General features: G+C 38.3%; 1 protein-coding gene across 3 annotated transcripts in view; it reads right to left on the bottom strand.

Annotated features, from left to right (window-relative positions):
• Positions 1 to 738: 738 nt before the first annotated feature.
• plch1 (phospholipase C, eta 1) overlaps positions 739 to 24,894 on the bottom strand; it is a 70,796-nt gene continuing 46,640 nt past the window's right edge. For 2 of the 3 annotated variants that reach the window (XM_041994082.1, XM_041994083.1), the window contains 15 exons: positions 23,649 to 23,820; positions 18,733 to 18,840; positions 15,826 to 15,981; positions 15,067 to 15,129; positions 11,791 to 11,885; positions 10,589 to 10,686; positions 10,313 to 10,492; positions 8,703 to 8,810; positions 8,114 to 8,238; positions 7,852 to 7,936; positions 6,722 to 6,868; positions 6,255 to 6,334; positions 6,033 to 6,092; positions 5,144 to 5,531; positions 739 to 4,249 (listed from right to left, as the gene is read on the bottom strand). In XM_041994082.1, coding sequence (XP_041850016.1) covers positions 1,632 to 4,249; positions 5,144 to 5,531; positions 6,033 to 6,092; positions 6,255 to 6,334; positions 6,722 to 6,868; positions 7,852 to 7,936; positions 8,114 to 8,238; positions 8,703 to 8,810; positions 10,313 to 10,492; positions 10,589 to 10,686; positions 11,791 to 11,885; positions 15,067 to 15,129; positions 15,826 to 15,981; positions 18,733 to 18,840; positions 23,649 to 23,820 — 4,483 coding nt within the window. In that variant the 3' untranslated portion in view covers positions 739 to 1,631. The remainder of the gene's footprint in view (positions 4,250 to 5,143; positions 5,532 to 6,032; positions 6,093 to 6,254; positions 6,335 to 6,721; positions 6,869 to 7,851; positions 7,937 to 8,113; positions 8,239 to 8,702; positions 8,811 to 10,312; positions 10,493 to 10,588; positions 10,687 to 11,790; positions 11,886 to 15,066; positions 15,130 to 15,825; positions 15,982 to 18,732; positions 18,841 to 23,648; positions 23,821 to 24,894) is intronic. The other variant, XM_041994084.1, reaches the window with a different exon arrangement.

The raw sequence follows: 24,894 nt of genomic DNA, 5'->3' as shown, positions 1-24,894 counted from the left end.
GCAGATGTAACATGCATGTCTTTGAACTGTGGGAGAAAATAAAAGTACAAAAGTGGAAAGAATAGGCCCCATGATGGTGTCATGATGCTGATGTTTCATATAGAGAAAAAATTAATTGTAAAAGTATTGATGGCCATTACCACAAATACAACTTTGCATTTTAATTTACTGAAACTCAGGTTTCTTTGTCTTAGAGAGAGAGATGGATAGAGTTAATGCTGAGACCAGACATGGGAGTAATGCACATAAATGTTTGTGTATTTTCTCTGACGTCTCAAAGGACTATGTTACAGTGAATCTGGTGGAGGAATTTGCAACCTTTACTGTATTATGCTATTATTTAATGAACATCTACTGTGTATTCCAAGATGAAAATCTTTTAAGTTTTACCTACGTTATTGTTCAGTGATGAGTCACCATGATGTAAAAAGGAAACAAACATGCCATTATTTCAAATCAAATATTTCAGTATTTTATTGCATTGATAGGAAATGTTCATAGCTCTCCAATGAGCAACAATACAAAGAAAGAAGGATGGTGTAACACAATCATTAAAAAAACAAAAAAAAACAAACTACAGCTCTACTGCCAACCCCCCCCCCCCCCCCCCCCCCCCCCCCTTCGCACCCTACCCCCAATCAACTTGGTCCTGTATTGTTCTCACTTTGTTTTTTCAGTCCATAAAGTTATACAAAACAAAATAACCAGAATGAACAGTTTATTTTTCTGCATGTATCAAAGCAATTATAAAAATAAAAACCTTTAAACACTAATTGCTTTTTAATTTTGTCATCACATCTGGAAATTCTACAAGTCATAGAGAATAACGAGCCCAAGCACAGGAAGTTTATATATTGTTTTGGACCCAATGCAAACAAGTCTAGGTCTTTTATTTACTCTGTGCAACATCTATTGTACAAACTGGTGCATAGTCATGCTTGACATGTTCACATGTAACATGCACAAACAGATGTACAGTTAAAACGGATTCTTAACTGAAAGCCATTTCAGATGAAAAATCATGTCACAGATATTTACACAATACAACTAATGAAAAACCACTGAAAAGAGAAGGAAGACCTACATTTGATATTTGGAAAGATGAACCCCAACTATTACAAACAGCTGCTTGATTACACTACATATTCAAATGAAACAAAGAGAGACACCCGTCCCCACCACTCCCACCCCTTCCACCCAACCCCTGCTTTTTAGTAACTGATTCCGTGTACATAGATTGAACAGTACAACACACAAACAAAAATAACAAAATATCTGTACAATCAGTCCAGGAAGCGATTTTAGAGGGACTCAAAGTTCCCAAGTACATTTACACATTAAAGAGACTGTAGACAATACACAGCCAACTAGACCACTCATTATTAACTAGTGGACATTTCATACAGGGAACTCATGCCATCAATTCCAACTATTGATTATTTGTAATGTTTCACTTACAGTTTATTGTACAGACTAGAAACAGCCCAGAAAGACATTTTTATGACTGTAAAACAAGAAAATCTTGATGAATGAACATGTCAATTTAATTGGTCATCTGGCTTTCGGGATCATTTACATTTAATCACGGATCACTTTGTGAGCCTTAATTAAATATTAGTCTCTGGACGGGGTTATAGTCTGAGCAGAAAGTAAACTTCAGGCTCGGAAGTGTTTCTAGGTGGAAGAGAGTCATCCGTATAGTACCTATCTCCATAATGGTCTCCATTGCTATAGCGTAATGATGTGCAAGCTCCTTCAGGAAGCCCCCTGTCCTCCAGTTCATCAATGTAGCCCGCTATGTAAGAACCAGTAGAGTGTCTATTAGCTGGTGGATTCTGTGAGGCTGGTTTGTTCCTCAGTATCACCCCACCAAGGCTGGCAGAACTATTAATCACCACCCCTGGACGAGATTTTAGAGCTTCTTGCTGCCTCTCGCGAGCACGACTGTTGATGTGACGCACTCGGCTTTGGCTTCGAGAGGATAGCCGACGAGTAAGGACTGGTGGGAAATCATCTATATCTCTTGAAACAAATGGAGATATGCTTGCTGCTTGGTGCTGCGACAACTGAGATTTTTCTTCATGGTGTAACTGGGGGGAGTTGGAGCTTTTTCTGTCCCTATCATCCCCCTCCAGACTGACCAGTCGACGTAACTGTTCTGTAAGTGGATCACAGAACTGTGACTGGGGAGCTGCTTCCCCAAAACTGCCTTTATGCTTTTGCTTCCCAATATGGGGAGTGACGAAACTGCGACTAATAATATGGTATTTGCCCTGAAAGTTGCATGATATGTCTTCAGAAGTCAGGTCTCCCAAGGACTTAGACTTGCAGGGACTAGGGACTGTGGAGTCTGTGTGGGAAGATTGGAGATGACTTGATAAATTTGGAAGCAGTGAAGGTCTGGTTGCAGCCTGTGGCTGGTGCCTTGCATAACTGAGGGGAGCCTTGTGTTTTTCAGGCAGTTTAAGGCCACATGATTTTGTTTGACTTTGGCCATGTGGTTGGTTGTTTCTAGAAGTTGAAGACTCTGAAGGCATAACACAGTCATAGTCCAGGTGGCTGTACACTGCTTCACATTCAAAAGATTGGGAAGATTTGCCTTTGTCTCCAGACAGGTTCATAGATACAGCTGGTGGAACACTGTAGAAGCAGTCCACTTGCTCCCTCTCTATCTGACTGTACCCTGGTCTGCCTTGATGAGACCTGTTTAGGATCTGGCTTCCACTATAGCTCTTCTGTTGCATGTAGGAAATGCTGAAGTCTTTGCTGTTATTAAAGGCCTCAGAATGGCTCTGAGATATGGGATAGCTGTTCTGATGCAAAGGACTAGGGTTAGAGGTGCCACAGTTGACATACCTATGGTTAAGGGAAGGCTGGGAGTTGTGTTGTTGTAGTTGGTGATTCTGCAGCTGATGAGAGATTTGATTTACTGGGGAATTACAATGTGAAAAGACTGGATAAGATGAATGTTTAGGGTACTGTGGTTGAGAAAAGGAAGGAGGCTGTTTTTGATGGGAATAGTTAGGAGTGGAATCATGGTTTTGATAAATAGCATGCCGTTGGGTTGGACTTACAAGCCTTTCCCAGTGTGTGTCTTGTCTCGGGGAGGTCAGGAGAGTTTCCAATGGATCCTCATCAACATTTAGCTCCACTTCTGTAAATCGCTCTCCAGCTGAATGGTGGACAAACAGGTAACTCCTCTGTTTATTTAAAGAGCAGCTTGTGTACATTTTAGAAGTACCCTGCTCTGTTTCAGGTGCTCCTATTGGGGGATCATCCACCTCCTCATAGATCCGCTCCTCTATCTCTATGGCCTCTTCATTTTCACCTCTCCTGTCCACACCATTCTCGAAACTCTGTACCACCTTTGTAGGAGAGGACCCTAAACTACTTGAAGGGGTGCTTCCTGTGGGGTCTGCCTGAACATGGACTGTCTGTTTCCTCAGGTTGTACACTGACACAGGTAGCAGAATCTCCTCATCCAGAATAGTGTAGACTTCCTCCAGTTCAGTAGTTTGTGGGCTTGAGATGAGGGTTGAAGCAGATGAATCTGCTTTGGAAATCTTGTGGCATGAAGAAATTTCATTACTTACAGTATTTGCCTTCTGAGAGACTTTTTGGGGACTCGTGAAAAGTTTTTTATTAGGAGATAACGTGTTAGCCTTTAGAGAAGACCTTAAATCTTCAACTTTAGGCATTTTGGGACTGAAGGATAAAGTCTGGGAAGGAGCGATATGTGATGAAGTTGTGGCATTACTTTGGTCAATAATGCTTTCAAATTGACCGATCAGAGCAGAAATGGAGCCACATGTGTCTTGCTCATTGCCTAAGGACACAGCATCAATAAGTCTGGAGATGGTGCTATCATGTAAAGAGCGGGGACTTTTCAGACCACAGTCCATTCCTACAGGAGCCACTGATGAGGCAGCAGAGGAGGAAGATGAGACCGAAGGTGCAACTGTGAACAATTTACTGCTTGATGATGTTTCTGGTTTATCTGATCTCATCTGGCTATGTGTTATGGGTAAGATGTTTTTATGTGTTCCATTGAGTTCTGACTGGTAATTGACATAATCTTCTTCCTTTCTTACTTCTCCACTACCAATAACCAGATAAGAAACCTCTTTTGATTGGTCAAACCCATTATTTCTGTTAGTCTTAGATGGCAAAAAGATGCTTGACTCAGCTGACGATGATGCAATGACAGGGTCAAAAGAGGAAGACCTAGGCCTGTTGAATGCACAAGCTCCTGTGGACACAGATAGATAAAGAAAAGGATTAATTAAAACCGGCTTACATAATATATTTGTAACAGAACTCAAGCTAACAAACAGTTAAATAACAGCAACATTACAGCCAATACAGTCAATAGCAATACACAGACAAATGGATCACCAAGAACAACTGTGAAGGGAAAGCTGGAAATGGGGCTGCTAAGGTCACAAAAAATTAAAGAAAAAAATTAGAAAGAAAGAAAAACAAAGGGAAAAATGGAAAATAAAATGTTTTCAAATATCAGATTTGGAAAGAGATGGTCAAATGGGATAAATGGCACAGCAATATATTTCTCAGACCACTTTCAAACAAAATACACTGGGTAGACGCAATACTGGTATGTTTTTGAACGATGCAACCTTCAAACAATAGGTATTTTAGATTACCTGTAGGAAAATCCTAGTCAGTTCTCTACTATGAAGAAAAACAACAAATGAAGATGGGATAGAAAAGGTATGTTAAGGTATCATGGAGAATAGGCTGAGGTCTATCAGTTCACAGGATTACTGCACATGAAATTTAGGTAATTGCAGCAGGAAGTAGAGAAAAGAAAAATCAGAAAACAAATTACATCCATTTATATGCAAAGTAATTAAATTCAAAACTATGTTTAAGACATGCTAGCTCAATTAAGTGAGAATTGACTTTGGTAATATAATTTAATTTAACTGAATAAGGCAAAACTGAAAAAAAATGTTCCCAGTAGTGACTGTTAAAATCATTGTCACAAATTGCTGTGTTGCTATATGAAAACAATTAATTAATATTATATATTGATTTACATTATTTATCAATATCATTTGTATGTAGTTTACATAATTCCAAAATGCCTTTCTGTCTTTTACCAGGATAAGATTAAAATACCCACCAATGACAGTATCTGCACCCACATCAGGCTGTTCTTTGACTGGGGAGCAGAGAGTCAGCTGGCCTTGAAGGAGTCTGTCTAATGGCATGGAGACTGGTCTGTGGGTAAGGGGGGCTCTGGGCTGTAGAGGCTTCTCTACCCCTACTTCTTTCCCTGACACCCCCTCTCCGCCTGCACCTGCACCTGTGCCATTCTTATGGTCAGATATCAAAGCCACAGACTCCGACAGTGCCATCTTGGTCTTCTTCCGTCCCTTTGCCGGAGCGCTGGCTGTGCGGCGCAGGAGGTGATCACTGATGGAGCGTTTTCGAAGACCAGAGGAGTTTGTGTCCACAGAGGATTTGGAGGAACGGCTGAAGAAACCCCGGATACCTCGCAGCTGGTGACCCTAAAGTAGAAACAACCAATTCAGATGGAAATAAGATATCAAAGAGGGGATAAAATGCACCACCAAATCAACCACAGGGGAATTTCTTATACACTGTACAAAAACTTACCCAAATTATGACTTAAGGACAAAGTATTAATATTTATAAAAACATTAGAAACATGTGATGAACTTGATGAGCAGTAAATGAAAAGGCTACATGCTTTTTTTAAACTTTGCCCATAGATGGCACCATTACTCCTTAGGTTACAGCAAACAAGATGCAAGAAACTGCTGTTTTGTTGTTTGTGCATGCATGCTTATACTGCAACCTTTGTGTTCATCACAAGACAAAAAGATAAATAAAATTAATACAGAATAAAAAGTAGCTTTGTAAGTAAACTGCATGACTCCAAGCCGCACACAAACATGCCTAGGCATCTGTTGGAAAATGAATTATATATCTGCATCATGCAATTTTTTTTCATGCAGCACAACACAGAGCCTAGGTTCTGAGTATACCTTGTTAGATCCTAAAAAGTGCATTATGGTAAAGCTGGGGTTCAGGACTAGTGGACTCCACTAAAGAGACAAAGAATGGAAGGAGCAGAGCTTTAACTGATTGATGTGCTGAATTAAACACATTTTTTTTTTGTTTTTTTTGCTTCTACTAAATTATTGTAGTTGACAAAAGAAGCAAAAAGAGGGTCATAACAGCAAACATAACACCTTTAGAGCACTTACCTTCCCGTAGACATCATGCACTGACACATGCACAAAGATAGAAGCCTCAGTCAGTCCCTCCAAGTAAACATGTCTGTAACCTGTTGTTCAGAGATAATGGGAGAAAGAGTATGAGTTGGAGTGTGGGTTACAGAATAATAGCTGTCATCACACTGATGATTGTGCAGTAGATGCCTCCAGAGAGGGCACCAGGAGTTCAGGGTCAACTCTAATGGGTATAGATAACTAAAATAACCAGCCAAGCCACAGGTCCTTTAATACACAAATCATTCATGTCATGGATAATTTCCCTTCTGGCTTAACTGTCAGAGGTATGGGGGAAATTAGACATTTAAGTGGTGAGCTTGCCTGTTTGTGTCAACTAGTAGTACTGTTCTGATTCTTGCTGGCAGTGACATCAGTTTCATTCATACAGAAATATTATTTCATTTAAGATTTAAGGGAAAATGCATGAATTCTGCACAGACCAGGCATCAGGCTGCTGAAGGCAACAGTCCGTTGACCAATAAAGTCTCGTCCAATCGGGTCGTGGTCCCAGACAAGGAAACGCACAAGTGCCACTTCAGCCATGTGAAGTGTGAAGGATAAACTCTCTTCCCATACTGGATTAAAACCTGAGGAAAACACACACACACACACACGTGTGAATTTTATTTTGTATCTTCTTTATTAGTATATTTCTCATGCACACACTTTAAGTATACTGCACAAGACTAAAAATAATAGAAAAGATAGAGTAAGGAGAAGTGATGAGTCAAATGATGTATTTATAAGATCAATGATCTGTGCACTTATATTATCATACCAATGAGCTCTAGGGGCTCCATAACCTTTCCCTGAGGAGGATTTTCCCTTCCCCCTGCTGGGTGTCCTTATGTGTAGAGACATGTAAGGGGTCACACTAACAGATCTCTCTGCTTTGCTTCCTCTGTGGCTATAATAATTAGTTTGACTTTGATTGTGTTAGTGCTTAAAAGCCCAGAGTAAAATGTGATATACAAAGTTGTGGCATTGTTTTATCTGTGCTCTGTTTACAGCAATGGGTAAAGTAACTACTAGAGGCATGAGGCAACCCTCCCTGGGGAGCCTCCAAAGAGTTTCAGGGAAAGTTCAAAGAATGAAGTTAATATTTCATTAGACAATAAAATAATAACAAATCTTTGTGATGTAGTAGAAGGGCTCAGATATATTAGTTGTAAAAGTAATTTAACTTTTCAGAAACATGCAAACACCTCAAAACAGACCATTTATTTAGCTATAGTCGATTTGATATGTAAAACAGCAACATGTGGTTATCCTGGCTCTCTTGCTCAGTGAATGAAGAAAACTGTCAGGATCCTACAAATATATAGGAAATTAGCAAAGTTAAGCAGAAAGATTAAATTGGTGTGTTTTTTGTGTACTTTTTTAACTAACTTTATATGATGGGAGGTTGACTGTCTCAGACTGAAAACCCCAGGATATAGTGTAAAGAACATACAATCATGCAAGGTACAAGAGAAGAGTAACAAAAACATTTGCATTGCCCCTTAATCAACCCATGCAAACAGTGGTGTTATACTGTGGTGCTTCTCAGTTTGATCTGTTTGTGTCTAACCATTGTCATCAACAACACGTGTCTGTTCCTTGCAGCAGTCAACTGGCAAACCGATGATCTCCACTTCAACAAACGGGTCAATAATCTAATAGAGGAGAGAGGGTGGTAGAATTAATTTTATTTTAAGCTATAATGTTTATAGTGAGAGCAGGATGAACATCTCTGAGCAGTCAAGTATAAAAGTGCATATGTTTTGTGGATGCAAGTTTGTGCATGAGAGAAAGAGCGACAGATGGAGAAAGCGAGAACACAGTGCTTTTACCTCTCCACGATCCCCCAGCATGGAGTCCGGTGGTTTGGGCAGCTGCTGGCCACTAATGATCTTGAGAATGAGCTGCTTCTTGGGGTAAGCTGGAAGTGGGTCATCACTGAATGGGTTAAAGGAGCCTAGAGGGAGTAAAACACAGCAGAGAAGCAGCTTTAACTAATGTCATTAGTTAATCCTAGCATCCAGGCCCTCTGACACTGTTGTTTCCACACAAAGGATTTTTGGTTATGCTTCTAATGTGCATCACCACGAGTAGGATTGTAAACTGTAAATGAAGCAAAACAGTCGCTAAGTTCACAGAATAAACACAATACATAAAAAAGAAAGCAAAAAGGGTTTCATGGTGTTCTCTAGCATGGGAACACCTGACTTACAGTATGATTGATGAGGATGGATACAAGTTATGTGTCCCAACAAAACACTTTCTTGCACTGATATCTATATAAAATTAGATTCACATCTCTTGGGGTCATAATTCCAGGTCTACAATATTTATATATCTATACCTGAGGTCGAAACTACTATGATTTCATAATCAAATTACAACTTTTTTTAGTTTGTTTGTTTGTTTTTTTTGCTATACCTTTGCACATGGGAGGAGGTTTGAGGACATAACCAATACCACCATTCACCATGAACTTGGCTCTGTTGAGCTGCATCATCCTCCCCTCTGTTTGATAGTTAAGGGCCACTGAAAAAGATCAGAAAAAAACTTGATAAGTCTCACATTGTCACTTAACCACTACTTAAATATGACATAAAATGACCCACTTTTTCCAAAAATCCTTTGTCATGGCTTTGTAACCCTACAGGTAAAGCCTTAAACCTTATTGCACAAGATGCAAACATACAGCAAATGTTTTCATGTGTCACCCATTATTCATTACTCATGATCATTATGACCAAGGTTTCAGACTTTAGCTTTATAGGACAATGACTTATTCATAATTATTCTAGGGGAATGTCAAGGGATGCAAATTTCAAAGTTTTTAATAAACACTCCTTAACCCTTATTCAAACAAGCAGCTATCCAGGTTCCATTAAGTTGCTGCCTAGCACATATACATTTTTAACAGAGACATTCCCTCAGTCTAAAGAAATAGCATTTATCAGGATTTGTGGGGATCAAGCATAGGTCAGGAAGGAAAAGTAAACTTCTATAATAGTTAGAAAGGCTAATAAAAAGCCACAAATTCACAGACAAAGGTCCTTATGAAGATTTAACAGACCATGTGTGGTAATGCTCTGTTCTACTGTGCAGAGACACATTTGCAATTACCCTAAAAAGTTGTCAAAACAAAATCTATATTCAGACTTTTAGAGAACAGCAATGCACTTTGGAAGCAAGTCCTGTTAATAATGAACTTCAAGTTAAGCTTTTTTACAGCAATAAGAAAAGTTACTTTTGGATAAAAATAAATAAATAAAATAAAAAGATAGATAAAAAGGGTGCAGAAATAATAAAACGAGCTCCTCCCTGACACTATAGTTGCCACTCGTTGACACTCGTGTTGCAGCCACTGAGGACTATTTTACTAGTATAATGAAGAATGTGTTCAATAGAATACGAGCAAATTCTGAAAGAAAACTTTATATTGTCAATAACTGAAAGAGGTTGAAAAAGTGTGGCTGCTACAAGAAGATGGGGATCCTTAACACATCTTAAAATCCAGAGTGGGCTATCTTTGAATGGTAAAAGCTGAGTGTTATACATTGGCTTTCACAGTCTCCAAAACTAATTATCACTGGAAATCTGGATGTACTTTACAAGAACAGCCCTAAAAGAAAAACCAAGAGTATTTGAGCTCTTTTTCAAACTCTTTGAAAAAGGATAAAAAGGCCTTGAACAAAAAGTTTTCAAAAGGACTGTTGTTCAGTGCTCCTTAAGGCAGGATGCTCAAACATTAGCTTCATTTTTAAACAGCAAAAAAAAAAACATTGTAATCTTTCTCATTTTTATGAAATATACTTTCTTTAATGTAAAGCCTTTTTGTAAACTATGTAATTTTCTAACCATTAGACTATCCCAGTTTCAAATCTGGGGTGTCCAAACTTTTAAATCTCACTGAATGAAGAGCATCACATGACTGCCACAGATAAAACGGTTTCTGCATGCATGAGGTATGCAGTGATTATTTGTGTTCAAAGGCAGTGTTTTAATTAGCAGCTTGGAGTAATACACCACCATCTTACCCAACTGACAGCCCACGTTCCAGTATAACTGAGGGTTAAAATTAGAAGAGTCGATACGATAGGCTGAGGGATAAATCCGTGACAGTTGCCTCTGGTTAAAAGCCAGAAACTGTTCAGTCCTGTGATTGACCAGAGATTGTGCCCTGGTCTCACTGAACGACAAAACGTCACCTGGAGTGCCTGAAAAGAAAAAAACATGGGAGGAAGCCCTGAAGGTTGAGAATATATTGTACCATTTTATTTGTGTGTGTAGATGTCTGAGCTTTGGTGTTTCACCTTCATTCAGGCACTCTTGGGAAGCTACAGAGTTGGTGAAAACAACTAGGTTTGACAGATCTCTGCTCAGTTTCATCGTCTTCCTCTTCCTTCCACCCCTTAAACAATTGCAAGAAAGGACACACAAGTGATAATGAGATTGCATAAAGATGTATTGGGCAGGTCAAGTAAAAATAATATGGTATATGTCTTGAACACACTTATTGACAAATTTAGAGTGGAAAATTATGGCAGGATGAATAGAATTGTTCATCAGAGGCAGCTTGTGAACCACAGGAAAGAGCATCAAAGGCAAAAAGCTTAATAGGGACCAGAGCACATGCAGTGCAGTGATACACAGTCATGCACACATACGCTGACACAGTGATGCACACACCCTTTTTAGATAAAGATAGTCAGTCATGCAGCCTATCAGATTCATTCTTGTAGAAATCTGTATTATGACAGCTCCTGAGGATATGCATGCATGAATATGCATCCAGGAACAGAGACTGATAGAGCAAGGAGAACAAAGACTGACAGGAGCAGGAGCTGAGGGAACAAAACAAAACTGTGTATCTATAATTCTAGCCCAGAGTTCATTCCCAGAGAAAGAGGATTTAAAAAGACTGAGGTAGACTAACACTGTGGAAAAAAATTGGGCTACTATATGTTCAAACTGCAGTTACAATAGACTCACTTCTAACTTTGTTTTTACTTATACATTTATCGCTCTTAAAACATTAATTATAATAGAATGTTTTTATCTCCAATCATGGCTTAATATTAACATCAGTAAAAGTCAAATAACAGCAATGAGTTGATAAAACATTGATTTTTCACCACTTTTATAAACCCAACCTGCAGCTGTGTATTAACTCAACATGTGATGTCTGTTGCTGCAGCTGAAATCAGACAACATCCTGGAGTCTTTGTCTTTGTACAAACTCAAATTTAATTTATGGATGAAAATGAAAAAAAATAAAAATGTGAATGATGAGTGAACGGGATTATAACAATGTTCAAACATAATCATAAAACCATTCCGGTCAGTGAAATAGTCCATCACTCCATCCCGTTAAAAATCAACACTTAATGACAGCAGGAGGAGCTTCAGTGTTTTCATGCCACGACTGATGACCCTAACTGAACAGAGCTTACACCATCAAACCTCTCCATTGTCAGTGACTTTTAGAGTTGTGGTCATGCTGTTCAAAGATCACCTGTTGAACTGTCCTCCAGCCTCCTTTCCAGACTTCCCCTGATCGTCTTCCTCCTTGTCCACACTTTGGCATGACAGCCTGGATTTGGAGTGTCTCTGGATAACAGGCATACATGAAAATGTGCAAACACACAAGCAAGTGTTACAAAGCAGAGAAGTATTTCCTGTAGTATACCAATGTCTGCAGCTGAGATCCTGATACACATATTAAATATACAGTACATCATAGGTGCTGCCGCCTCAACACAGCACTGACTTCCTCAGTCTCCAGGGGGTGTTGCAAGTATATATTTGGCAAATTGTGTATGTTACAAAACATTGGAGCTGCAGTGTGATTCAAGTGGAGTTGTGGTTTTGTAGTAGCAGTTTACAGTGTGTGCTTGTGCATAAATTTGGGGGACAGACATATTTTAGACATATTGTATACTGTATTTAATTATAGCAATTGCAGTACTTGATGTGTTTTCTCTTACTGTCTTTCTCACTCTGTTTGAGATAGGCACCATATTTGTTAGAGCTAAGGTGAAGAAGAGGATGAAGGTTTTATAATTGTAGGGTTTAGATTACTTTGGAAAATATTTAATGCACTCATGCACACACATACACATATATATATAATTCGGAGGAAGATATAAAAGAATAAAGAGGATAAGTGAGTGCATAAAAACAAGAGTCGGTGAAAAGAAGAAAATGGATATTTTATATCTGAAAACCTAATGACTAGAAAATATTTGGTAATTTTATTCCTTGCATGGTCTTCATCATTAGCAGCTTTTTGAAGACATTCTTAGCACAGGATCTAAATCAACACAATGCACGCTTCGGATAAAGGTTTGCTTTTCTTAGATTTAGGAGTACAACTCACAGCTATGCACAACTCATGGATTCACAGCTTTGATCTTCTCTAGAGAAACATAAGATGCGTATAGAGCTGAAATACGATCAACTACATACTGGAAACATATCTTCAAAGAGTGTTTTACATGTGATTTTTTTTTTTTTTTCTAAGAAAGATTTATGCTATATGAGAACACTGCTTCTTTTTGTCTCACCAAAAGTGATGTTAATGAGAGGAGACATGTCTCAACTGTTAATAAAGAACAAACGGTGGCAGATTAATGAGGTACCTCTGATGACACTTAATGCAATATAGTACAAAGGCTCTGGTACATTTGTCAAGATTCATGTTTAGCACTGTTTTAGGTGGTGTTGGTTATAATTTATGGTCCATTTAAAGCATATTTGTGTGTTGTGTAAATTACCAAAAGGGGCAAATAAGAACAGCAGCTTATATAAATGGAATTAAAAAAAATCTAGTCAATAAAATAATTTGTTTCTGTCATATTAGTACAATAAACGTAAAGTAGGATTGTCCAGGACATTGTTGTCGTAAGTGCAAAACGTTTGTATATTTGAAGAGAAAATGAAATAGTTGTTGTCATAGAGACAGAGCTGATAAAGAAACTTGAATACAATGATTGCTGTGGAGATGTTTTCTGTGTTGGCCATACTGCATGCGCGTAAATTTTCATGTTTTTTATTGTTTTACACTAACCTAATTCATACATATCTTCTAATCCTAACACAGGAGTAACTTATTCAAAACACAAAATTAAAACTTCAAAATATATAATTACACATGAGGATAAAACCATTAATTTAAAATTAAAAACTAAGGTTCTGACCTTTAAAATTATTTTCTTTTCGGTTTCTTCAGAGGTTGGGAAAAACAAAGTTTTAGTGAAGATTTTCACAGAACGCCTTCAGGTTTTAACAGACTGTTTTTAATTTAAGTTCGAAGTCAAAATGAGTTAAGCCCTCTGGTAGTTTATAAATATGCATAAGACCGTTAATTAATTTATTTATTTATTAACTAATTAAACAAGATCATTCCTGCGATCATTTTTGCCAACATTTTACTGGATGGATAATAAAGGAGCAACCAGCTGTTACAGAAACCTCCACAGAAAAATCAATAGATTTGAACCTACATCTTCTACACAACTGTTTGACTTAACAACCAATAATATGTTGAACTCATGGCATATTTTCATAAATGCTTATAATAACTTTCTATTTTCTTTCAGGGGGAGCTAGTCCTCCCAATAATGCAGATGCAAAGCATTAGCAAACACAGGGGCATCTATGTCCATATTCATGTGGGCCAATTCCCTGAAAAGACATAACACATAGAGACAGCTCCATCCAAAAATCTTTAAAGTGTTCTGAATGGTCAACTAAGGCCTAACCAGGGGTCACCCACCATTAGCATGAGCATGATGTTTTTGTTTGAATTTATAGTCTGGAGAAAAAAGAAAGATTCCAGTGTTTCTATGGATGCAAAATTAGTATACACCCCTGAGTACAGAAGGAGTTACAGCTACTCTTGCATGGACAATATCCAATTTAAATCAATCTGATGGGAGATTCTAGGTAACATGTTTACATGGACGCTAGATAGTGATCGGATCATTTGTATTTACATGATGGACAGATTTAACACAGACATAATGCTTTTGACATGCACAGTGCTTACTAGTTTGGAAGAAGTGGTTTTTTCATTATTATTATTATTATTATTATTTATTTTGAACCTTTTCACTGTCAAAATGCTCACTACTCCTGAACTTGTTCAGTTTCTAATAAAAACATTGTATCTGCCGGTTCTGTTTTGCTGCTGCCAATTTTGAAATCTTCGCTGAAACTCACTATGGTACCTAACCCCCACATGGTTCAAGCATGCGAAGAGGCAGCATACACCACAAAACAATTGGAATAAGCGTACACATGGTTATTTTTTCTTGGTGACCTGATCGTGAAAAGGTTTAACCACCCCTCTCGATCAGATTGAAAATCAAGGTCAATCGGATGAGCTGACAAGATGCATTTTTATTCTAAATTGGATGTTCATTTGGATTAAAAGTGCTCCATGTAAATGTAGCGTCTGGAAATGACTAACTTAAATATGTGACATAAAAACTAAAAACCAACCAACCCAAATTCATAATCCACCAGCCTTCCCTAATCCTAACTACAAACCATGGTAGAGCACCCCTTCAGCTTTTTCCCTCCTTGAGGAAGTTCGGTGGCATTCAGATATACTAAGAAAAGCTGCTTCGCAAAGAAAATCATACTTCTCTAAAACTGCAATTTGATGGAGTGATGCTTTCCATAATTTCGTTTTTTTAACCAATCCAATCTGAATTAACCATCACAAAAATAGATATAACAAATCAATAAAAATAAAAAGACAAAACTCTTTTTTCAAGCTCCTTACCTTCTGTTTCAGTGTTGTAATGAAGGATCTGCTTTGGGATTTCTTCAAAACCCCTTTGGAACTCTAGAAAAAAAGGGAAAACACTTTGTTTCTGCCTCTATACTGCTTGCATGTAGGTGTGAATCTTATGCCATCCACATTAACACCAATAAATCACGGAAACCCTAAAGCTTAGGAGCTGTACGGACAGCACTAAGACAGCAGCCAATAATGCACAACACAGAGGAAGAGGGCAGTGGGCGAGAAATAAGAAACCTGACAGTAAGGAACACTTAGGCAGAAAAGCCTTTGAGACAGAATGAGGTGAAGGGGATCACCAAGAAAAGCAGGACTAGGAAGCTCTGAAGCATTACACCCACTACATTAAAATGGCTGTCAGGAAATTGAAGCTTCTAAAAATAGCACAAGAGGCGAACAGGAAAATATTAATATAAATATTAAGTAACATTGCAGACATTTAGTTTCTTGTCACTTTCTGTCCATTTTGACATTCTTTGATGAAAAGGCACGTACCCAAGTGGAAACAAAGCAGCCCCTTCAGGGTGGCCTGAAGAGGTGAACTTTATCTTTTAAACTTTCAGTGGGTATGTTTGACCTGTAAGTGCTACACTGACTAAGCTCCTTTATTTTCTCCATTCTCTTCCATAACTGACACCATGACCCACTTTTAACACTTTTTTTTTTCTTTTTGCTGTTCTCTTCAACTTTAAGTGTTATTCTTTCCAATATACAGCTCCACAGATTTTCTTAGGGCTGTACCTGCCGCAGGTTCTTCTGAAGACCCTGGTGTGTGGCTCGGAGCAGAGCTCTGATGCTAAAGCTGTCAGTATCCTCCTTGTCTCCGATCCGAGACTCCTTCAAAAGAGAGTCCAGTTTCTTTCTGATGTGAGACTCCACCTGGTGATGCCCATTGCCCTAGGTGAAAGAGGAGATGAATGAAAGAACATTTATTTAAAAATGGTGGAGACTGGTAACAGGACAAGACCATGCAACACAGGACTTAAACCTGCAGTATAACCACTACTTATCGGCAAGACATACAACCAGGAACATAAATGAGCATGCTGCTGAATGTACTGTGTTTGAAAATACTATAATTTCTTTATTTTAACAATGGACCACAAAAATTGTCCAGGGAGTCACATTTTAGCATGTTGACTTGTTAATTAGCAGACGTTACACAGCAACTTAGAAACTGCTCTTAAGCTTCCTTCAAAATGCAACTTTAAATTTAGGCAAAGAACATTCAAATATAATTTGCAATATGCAGGAAACTGGCCTTAATTTGGCCACAGGTTATGCACCAAGGTCATTAAGTCAGTTCAGTGTGTGGAGCTAAGTTATTTACTTATTCCAGTATACTTTGATATTTCTAGCCAAACTAAACCAAAGCTATCCAGACAACAATGGCTGCAAGTGCAAATAACAGGAGCAAACTCCTGATACGATAACAACCATACATGCTGCATCTTTTGCATTCTTTATACCAAAAACATCTGTCTGTGTCTACATCTGCAAGTCTGCTTTTTCTTTTCTCATGCTGGCATTGGTTGGGTTGTATGAGAGTGGTCTGATGAATTAACATCATAAACAGGAACCATAAAAGTCTGTTTTTCCCCAACAGAACATACATAACTGCTCTATGGAAGGTGTATCACTCTATTAATGCAATGTTAGTGGTGACTGCTGTGAAAGCACACTGCTTTAATAAGCTCAATACAAATCCTCCCAGAACCCTGCCAACATCCCTTTAAAAATGGCAATAATCATCTGAGGTGGCATCTGTGGATTCACGCCCCCAGTTTAATGTGGGGGAATTGATGCCATATTCTGTTAAACAACTAAACAATCTGGAAAACTGTTTTTCCCTGTTTTAAATTTGGGAAGGTGGACCATGGCATTACTGTATAATAAAAGATAAAGAATAATGATTAGAAATGACTATAAATCTGATGCGTGATCAACATGCATTAAGCTGGCAGAGACAGCATATTCATGCATGTTTGATATGCTCATGCTCCCTTTTCTATTAAACGGTATTAAGAAGTTGTTCAAATATGTTTTTGTGTTTTGGATCATTAAGCACTGATTATCAAAAAATCACTGTAATGACTACCATTAAAACTTCATGACTATAAACATTTCAAGCCAATTACTGAGGTCATGACCTCAAGTACAATAATATCATTAAGATCTCTTTAACTAACTTCTGTTCATGTTACCTATGTGTGTATATGGTTGTGTTTAGGTGTGTGTACAAAATATTAGAGGTGAGTTGTGTTTAGTGATCATGCAAATGCAACCACACCCCCTCCAAGGATCAGAGCCAGACCAAAAGAACCCTAAGCCATGGACAACCAGCAGCCTCCACAGAGTATGGAACCAAGGCAACCCACAGCAGGGACAACCATGCCCCAGTCCAGAAGGAGACAGAAGAAGGACGCAGCCAGAGCCCCCAGCACCACAGAGTGTGTGCCACGGGGGGACCGGGGACAGCAGTCTGCCAGCCCCGCCAGCCAATAGCCCCCTGAGCATTAGTCAGGGACAGAACCCAAAACACCACAAGCCTGAGAGCCACCCACCAACCAATGAAAGGCCCAAAACCCGAAAGTGCAGGGCTGGCCCAGATTACCACCTACTGTGGGTCGGCGCCTATTCCAGGCCAGTGCTCCCCAACCCCCATCCATCTAAAAATCCCTCCCCAAACCCAGCCGAACCCATCCCACCCCTCAAAGCCGCCCCACGCCTCCAAGTGCATGCCTCTAACCCTACTCAACCAACCTATCCTTCCCACCTTCCCATCCACCCCTAATGCCACCAACCCATGTCTCCAGAACCTTAACCCCAACCCAACCGCATCAACAGACACCTATGCACACAATCATGAACTTAATTATAAAGTCAATGTTTCTTTACTTAAAATTTTGGCTTAAGTCTGCTGACAAAGACAAAGTTTTTATCACATGACAGTCAGAATAAACTTTAAATAAGGCAAAATACATCAAGTATAATACTTTAAAAAAAGAAAAAAATAAATAATTTGTAGGTATGTTTGTGTTCAATAGCTTTTTATTGAAGAAAAAAATGCATTGCAGTTTTTTAATTTTATTTTTTCAGTATGGTCTAGCAATAAAAAAATCCAATTTGGTTAATGAAACTTTCTGTGCATGCCATTCAAATATTGTTCATATTGTAAATAACATATGGCAAGCCTCAGTGACAGCTAATTATCTGATATACTACAGCTCTCTTGCACCATATAAGGTAAACAAAATCTGATTACTGAATTGTTTACATTGCCAATATATACTTAGCTTCTTATTACAATGACTCCTTAATTTCTAAAGAAAAAAATGTGCATATTATAATTTATTATGTAAGCATAACTGCCCTAAAAAAAAAAAAAAAAACTGGATAATACAGAAAAAAATTGTCATTTCATGAAGGTTTTTCTTAATCATGAATATAAAAGATTTTATTTTATTTTATTAAATTCCATTAGATTTCCTTTTATATTTATCTTATTTGATTAAATTTACATTTTAATTCATTATTGTGTTGTTGACCTATAAACCTTGGAAGAGGAACCTTCTAATTTACTTCTTTCTATTTTTTACTAGAAAGGTTCATGCACATGATACTTAAAGCCACATTCCCCAATCTTACATTACTACTCTTCAGTTTGAAGTCTTCCTCAATTTCATCTGCGCTGTCATCATCTGACACCTCCCCCTCCTCAGCATCTGCAGACAGATAGGCAGGCAGGCGCTTCCCCTGGATGGAGAAAAGATAAAAAAAATTTTTACTTTAAATGGAAGTGACAAGCATACATTAGACCTCTGCATATGTCTGAAGTACAGCACCATTTCTCACACATCCTATATACTCACAAACGCCCACACAGGTTGCACCTCTGTGATAATCCAAAAATAACTCAGCAGAATTCAACATGTTTGACTGAAATCTGTGCACAGAAAAAATAAGCATTCCAAGTAACCTCCATATTTATGTTGCATTTTTAAAAGGATTTACAGGCAGAGAAGCTGTTTCTGCCACATTTAAGCATAAAGGAGGGTACAAAATGCGCACTTGTGCAAACACATACACAATGTAGAATCAGCTCCAGATTTCTTGAGTAGCTCCCAAAGCAGCTCTATCAGCACACTGGAAAGCCCATTAGTGAGCATTCTGAAGGTGAGAGTGGGAGTCAAGATTTTTGGAGCATCTTTTCCAATAAAAATGGAGACTCAGAGCTTTCTTCAGAACACGGAGTCTCTCACAGGCTAACATTACTGCCCTCACTTCAACCACTGCCAAGCAGTCTTTTGTCCTTTTTATGTGTGAGTGCCAAAAACCTTTATGTCATATCTCTTTCTTGTCTTGTGTTTGCTCTGCTGCTTTGCTGGGGAAAGTAAATGGGTGAAAGACTGTCAAACAAGGGCAGCGGGGAGGAAAAAAGAGAAGATGGATGGGTGTAAAGGCCCTTGAAAATCAATAATGTGCTTTCACTTTTTAGACATCTGACTTAGACTGGAAAGACTTTTTTTTCGCAAACCAGATAAAGACATTTTATTTGGTTTTATCTATCTTTAGCTTGTCTTCATTTAGATGTTTGGATGATGGTAGAATCTTAACTCTTGAGGATATTGAAGGAAAACCAGATTTTTTAATATTTTTTATAATATGCAATGGTTATGTTGGTCCACAGCCCAAATTCTAGCAGTTTACCCATGTTTTGCATTTACTGCCACATAGTTCATGTTTGCTTCTTTTAAAAAACACTTGTTAGAAGTTAGAATAGGTGGCTGGTGGTATTAATCTATAAGCATCTTTGTGGCATCTTTGTGGCAAAGAGAATGGAAACATCATTTAGGGTTTTGCTCTTTCTTGACCTCATGCTAACTTTACAATTCTTTACTTGCTCTATTATCTCTCTGTCCTTCAAATATGTACTACTTTATGTCAGCATGTTTTTATTTCATTAATTGCATTTCTTTTAATCTTTTTAAGCTCTCTCTCTCTCTTTTTAATTAATGCACTTGTATTGCTTTCTGCACCCTGCTGAAATATTTTATGTAAAACACTTTGAATTGTCTTGTACATGAAATGTGCTATTCAAATAAATTTGCCTTGCCTTGCACTGTGCAGCTGCCTCCTCCTCTTTATCGGCTGTCAGTGACCAGCAGTCAGTGACCAGCAGTCAGTGACCGGCAAGTACCATCTCATCACCATTTGTTTATCGTTCAGGTAAGAAGGTAGAAACTAGCGGTTCATGGTTCACACTGGCACACATTTACCCAAAAGTGTGGTTTTAAGGCGCGCTTGCAAAATTAAACTAAATTTATCAGTCTCACGTCAACTATGACAATGTAAAATGCTGATAACAACAACCTTTTTCAAGTCGATATTGTTTGCATTTATTTCATATTACTTTTCAGAATAATGAGGTTTGCTAGTGACACAGCTGTAAAATCCACTAGTCATAAGACAGTCATGCACACATATATAAAGATAGATCAGGTTCAGATATCTAGTGAGTGTGTAACAGTAAAAGGAAGCAAGGGGATGTCTTCTCTAAATCACTGGTGCTGTGTAGATGTTGGAGACAAAGTTCATATCATTTAGAGGCAATAACATCCAGCTTTTCCAGACATCCAGAAAATGAAGGCATACAACATCATAAAACTTTCCTTCATTTTGACCGTCATGTCTGGTTGCACGGCTCTTTTGATGGGTATTCATCATAGCCCTGAACTTTGACTCCACGTTCGGTACTTTTCCTTGACACAGTGATAAGTCTTCATGTTTCACAAGCCGTTTGAGATGATGTGCTTCAGAGTAGAGCAGTGTCATCGACGCATTCTGTCTGAAAAAGTCCGAATTTAGACTAATGGCCAATGCTCCATTTCCCTGGAGATGTGGCGTCCTTAGATGGCTCCAGACTGCAGGAAATTTTTATAGCTCTTTAGACAAAATACCCCATTTTTATGTCCTCACAAGTGAAGGTGAACATAGTTCATGGTTCAACATTTCTGGCTTACAATGGCGCTTTCAGACCCCAACATTTACTGTACATAGTTCTGATAGCTATTAGAAAGTTCCCCTTCATTTTTATGTCCACACTGAAGGAACTACAGCTGACTAAATGTGATGAAATGGGAGTAAGAGCTTTACAAGTTTGCATGGAACCATCTGTAGAGCAGCTACAGTATATGACAGTTAATCAAAACAATATAACTGTGCAGTGACTTATTGAATATGCAAGTGCAACACCAGAACCTAGCAATATAAAAATAAACCAATTCTTACTTGTTAGACTTTTCCATGGCATAATTTTTAAGTCTTGCAAATGCAATAATGCACAGGTTTCAAATGAAAAATCCCCTTCATTCTTTGTGGTATAAGACACCAGGAACAAGCTGAGAACGATCTGCCTTTTTCACTGAAAATACGCATATGAGTGAGTGTTTTCCTTCTATAGCAAAGATTTTCATGCATTACTGCTATTAAGCCACTCCTAAAGAAAAGGACTCTAGACGCCTCTATAATGAACAACTATAGACCTGTCTCTAACCTCTCTTTTATTTCCAAGATTATTGAGAAAGTTGTATTTCACCAGCTTCATGACTTTTTAAATGAAAGTGGAAATCTTGATAAATTTCAGTCCGGCTTCCGACCTCATCACAGCACTGAAACAGCTCTGGTCAAAGTGTTAAATGACATTAGGTTGAATACTGATTCTGGTCAAGTATCAGTCCTGGTTCTGTTGGATCTCAGTGCTTTGTTTGATACTGTAGATCACAGAATCCTGTTGCACAGGCTGGAAAACTGGGTCGGACTTTCTGGAGCGGTCCTTAACTGGTTCAGGTTCTATTTAGAAGGCCGGAGTTATTTTGTTACGATCGGCAGCTATGAATCCGAGCAAGTGGCCATGACTTGTGGAGTCCCCCAGGGGTCAGTCCTTGGACCTCTTCTGTTCAACTTGTATATGCTCCCTTTGGGTAAAATATTACAGAACTATGCAGATGATACACAACTTTATGTGTCTCTGTCACCAGATGACTGCAGTCCAATAGACTTAATGTGTCAGTGTCTGGAGCAAATAAACACCTGGATGAGGGAGAATTTCCTACAATTAAATGAAGACAAAACTGAGATTATTCTATTTGGTAGCAAAGAGAAGAGGGTCAGCACTGGCAAACACCTGGAGACTCGGGCTCTTAAAATCACCAACCAAGTTCGTAACCTGGGAGTGTTGATAGACCCAGATCTGACTTTCAGCAGCCACATCAAAGCTGTGACTAAGAAGCTTTTTACCAGCTCAGAAACACCAATAGAATTAAAAGTTTAGTCTCCCAGAAAGTCCAAGAGAAACTCATCCATGCATTCATCTCCAGTAGGCTGGATTACTGTAATGGTCTTTTAACAGGACTTCTTAAAAGAGCATTAAACATCTGCAGCTCATCCAGAACTCTGCTGCTAGAGTTTTAACCAGGACTAAAAGATCTGAACACATTACACCAGTTTTGAAATCTTTACACTGGCTTCCAGTCAGTCACAGAATAAATTTTAAAACCCTTCTGCTTGTTTACAAATCCCAGAATGGTTTAGGCCCAGAATACATCTGCGATATGTTCAGAGAATATAAACCTAGCAGAGCTCTTAGATCCAAAGACTCTGGTCAACTAGTCCAGACCAGAGTCCAGACTAAACATGGAGAAGCAGCATTTAGCTGTTATGCTGCAAACAAATGGAACAAACTGCCAGTGGAGATTAAACTTTCCCCAAATGTAGACATTTTTAAATCCAGGTTAAAAACATTTCTTGTCTCATGCGCCTATGCATGAAATCTGCACGGTAACTTTTTTAACTTATCTTGCTTTTAATCATTTTAATGTAATTTATTATTTTATTGTGATTATGTGTTGATTATGTGTTGATGCCTTTTACTATTCTAAATATCTGTAATGTCTTTGTTTTATGTAAAGCACTTTGAATTGTCCTGTACATGAAATGTGCTATACAATTAAACTGCCTTGCCATGTCTAATTACCTTTCTGACACTGATCCATGCTACACAGGATCTAAAGGTTAACTAGAGGTTTAGCATTTGTCCTTATTTTTACCACCAGTAGCAGTTTAAAAATGAATATGACAGCTCCATTGAGTTACCACTCAGGCTGTGCCACCACTGTATATGCTACGAAGAATTTATGCTAACAATATACCATTGAATTAACATATGCCAACAAGTCATCCTTCTTTTCACATCTATGATTAATTCATTGACCTAGTTTTGTCTTATTTTAATCTTCCTTCTCTTCTTCTCTTTATATGAAATAATGGGTGGCCTTGTGTTGCTTTTTCCAGTCCTCATCATCTGTAGCAATGCACATGAAGTCAATTATTGACAGATAATGTATACTTCTCTTTTTCCCCACCAGGGAGAGAAGGACTGGAAGGTGTGAAGCAGAGGCTTTTAATCACAGAGTACAATTATACTGTAATTATAAATTTTATCTATTTCAAAATATGAACTCTCAGTCCATCTTTCATCCATCTATCCACAAATGTACTCTTACTTTGATGAGTATCTTTCCTTGCAAGCTTTGAGGACTGGGTAATGTTTTGGAGTCTCTGCTCAGTACGTCCCCCACGTCCAGTTTGTCTCCAAAGATTTCTCGCAGGTACTGTGCAATCTTCTTCTGCTGCTGGATGCTACAGTGGTTCTCTACGGAGAGAATCACTGGGTATCTAAAAAAGATCAAGAAACATATGGAGGTTTTAATAAGTTGCTTAAACCTCGACAAATATTTGTCTGAACAGAACAAAAAGTAGAAAAATGGTAAAAACACAGCAGCATACACTCTTTTCCTCTCTGCTGTGTATGCATGTGTTTATAAGTGTGTTTCAAGTGTCTGCATGTTTTCATTTAGAAAACGTAAAATGTGGCCACGAAGCAGCACAGCTCAAATGTCAGGTTTGTCAGACTGACAGTTCTCCCTTGAGGGAGGGACACGGCCCTGCTTCCACCTCTACCCCTGATCTCCAAAACACACTGAAATGCACAACCATGACACACCACACGAGTGCCAAGGACAAAAAGAGACAGCAGAGAGATCTAGTCATTTAATTTCATCAGGGGAACACACAGCTGCTCCTCTCATGTGAAACAGTGAAGTGTGTCTATGATTTCTGTAATGTGTGTGTGTGTGTGTGTGTGTGTAGGGGGGGGGGGGGGGGGGGGGGGTGGTAGAGGAAAGGTTTGTTACATTGCAAAATAGTCCTTAGGTTTTTAATTATATTAACAGTTAGCACAAATAACAATTGAATGTATTCATGAGCACATCGACAGGAGAGACGTGAGGAAGAGCAATAAAGCACAAGAAGTTCAGTTTATTAATCTGTTCTCCCTTTCAGCATCATTACAGATTACTAATTAATAAGCAATGAATTAATGAGAGGCTGCAGATATACTTGCTAAACATGAATCCTTTTCTTTCAGGAGGCAGGACTGGGTACGATTTAAATTCATACTGTAATAAAATTATCTCCTGGAAACCTACATTTGAAGAATTATTCCAAATTTTTTTTAGATTAACAGGCAAAAAAAATTCAAGCATCCAAACTAAAGGGGAGTTGTTTCCTCCCACAGAAGACACTGCTCCGAACTGATTGAAAAGTCTTGGGAAAAGCCAGAATGGCAAATGAAAGTTGATTTAAAAATGCATTTTGCTTTTTTTTTATTTTTTATTTTTTTCCTATTTATTTGCTTATTTTCTTGGCAATTTTAAAGAGATGCTCAAACATTTCAGACTTTTGGTCTGT

This window comes from Melanotaenia boesemani, chromosome 9 (genome assembly GCF_017639745.1).
Source record: "Melanotaenia boesemani isolate fMelBoe1 chromosome 9, fMelBoe1.pri, whole genome shotgun sequence".
Taxonomy (NCBI): domain Eukaryota; kingdom Metazoa; phylum Chordata; class Actinopteri; order Atheriniformes; family Melanotaeniidae; genus Melanotaenia; species Melanotaenia boesemani.
Note: the sequence above shows the minus strand (reverse complement) of the source record. Positions and strands in the feature narration are given on the sequence as shown.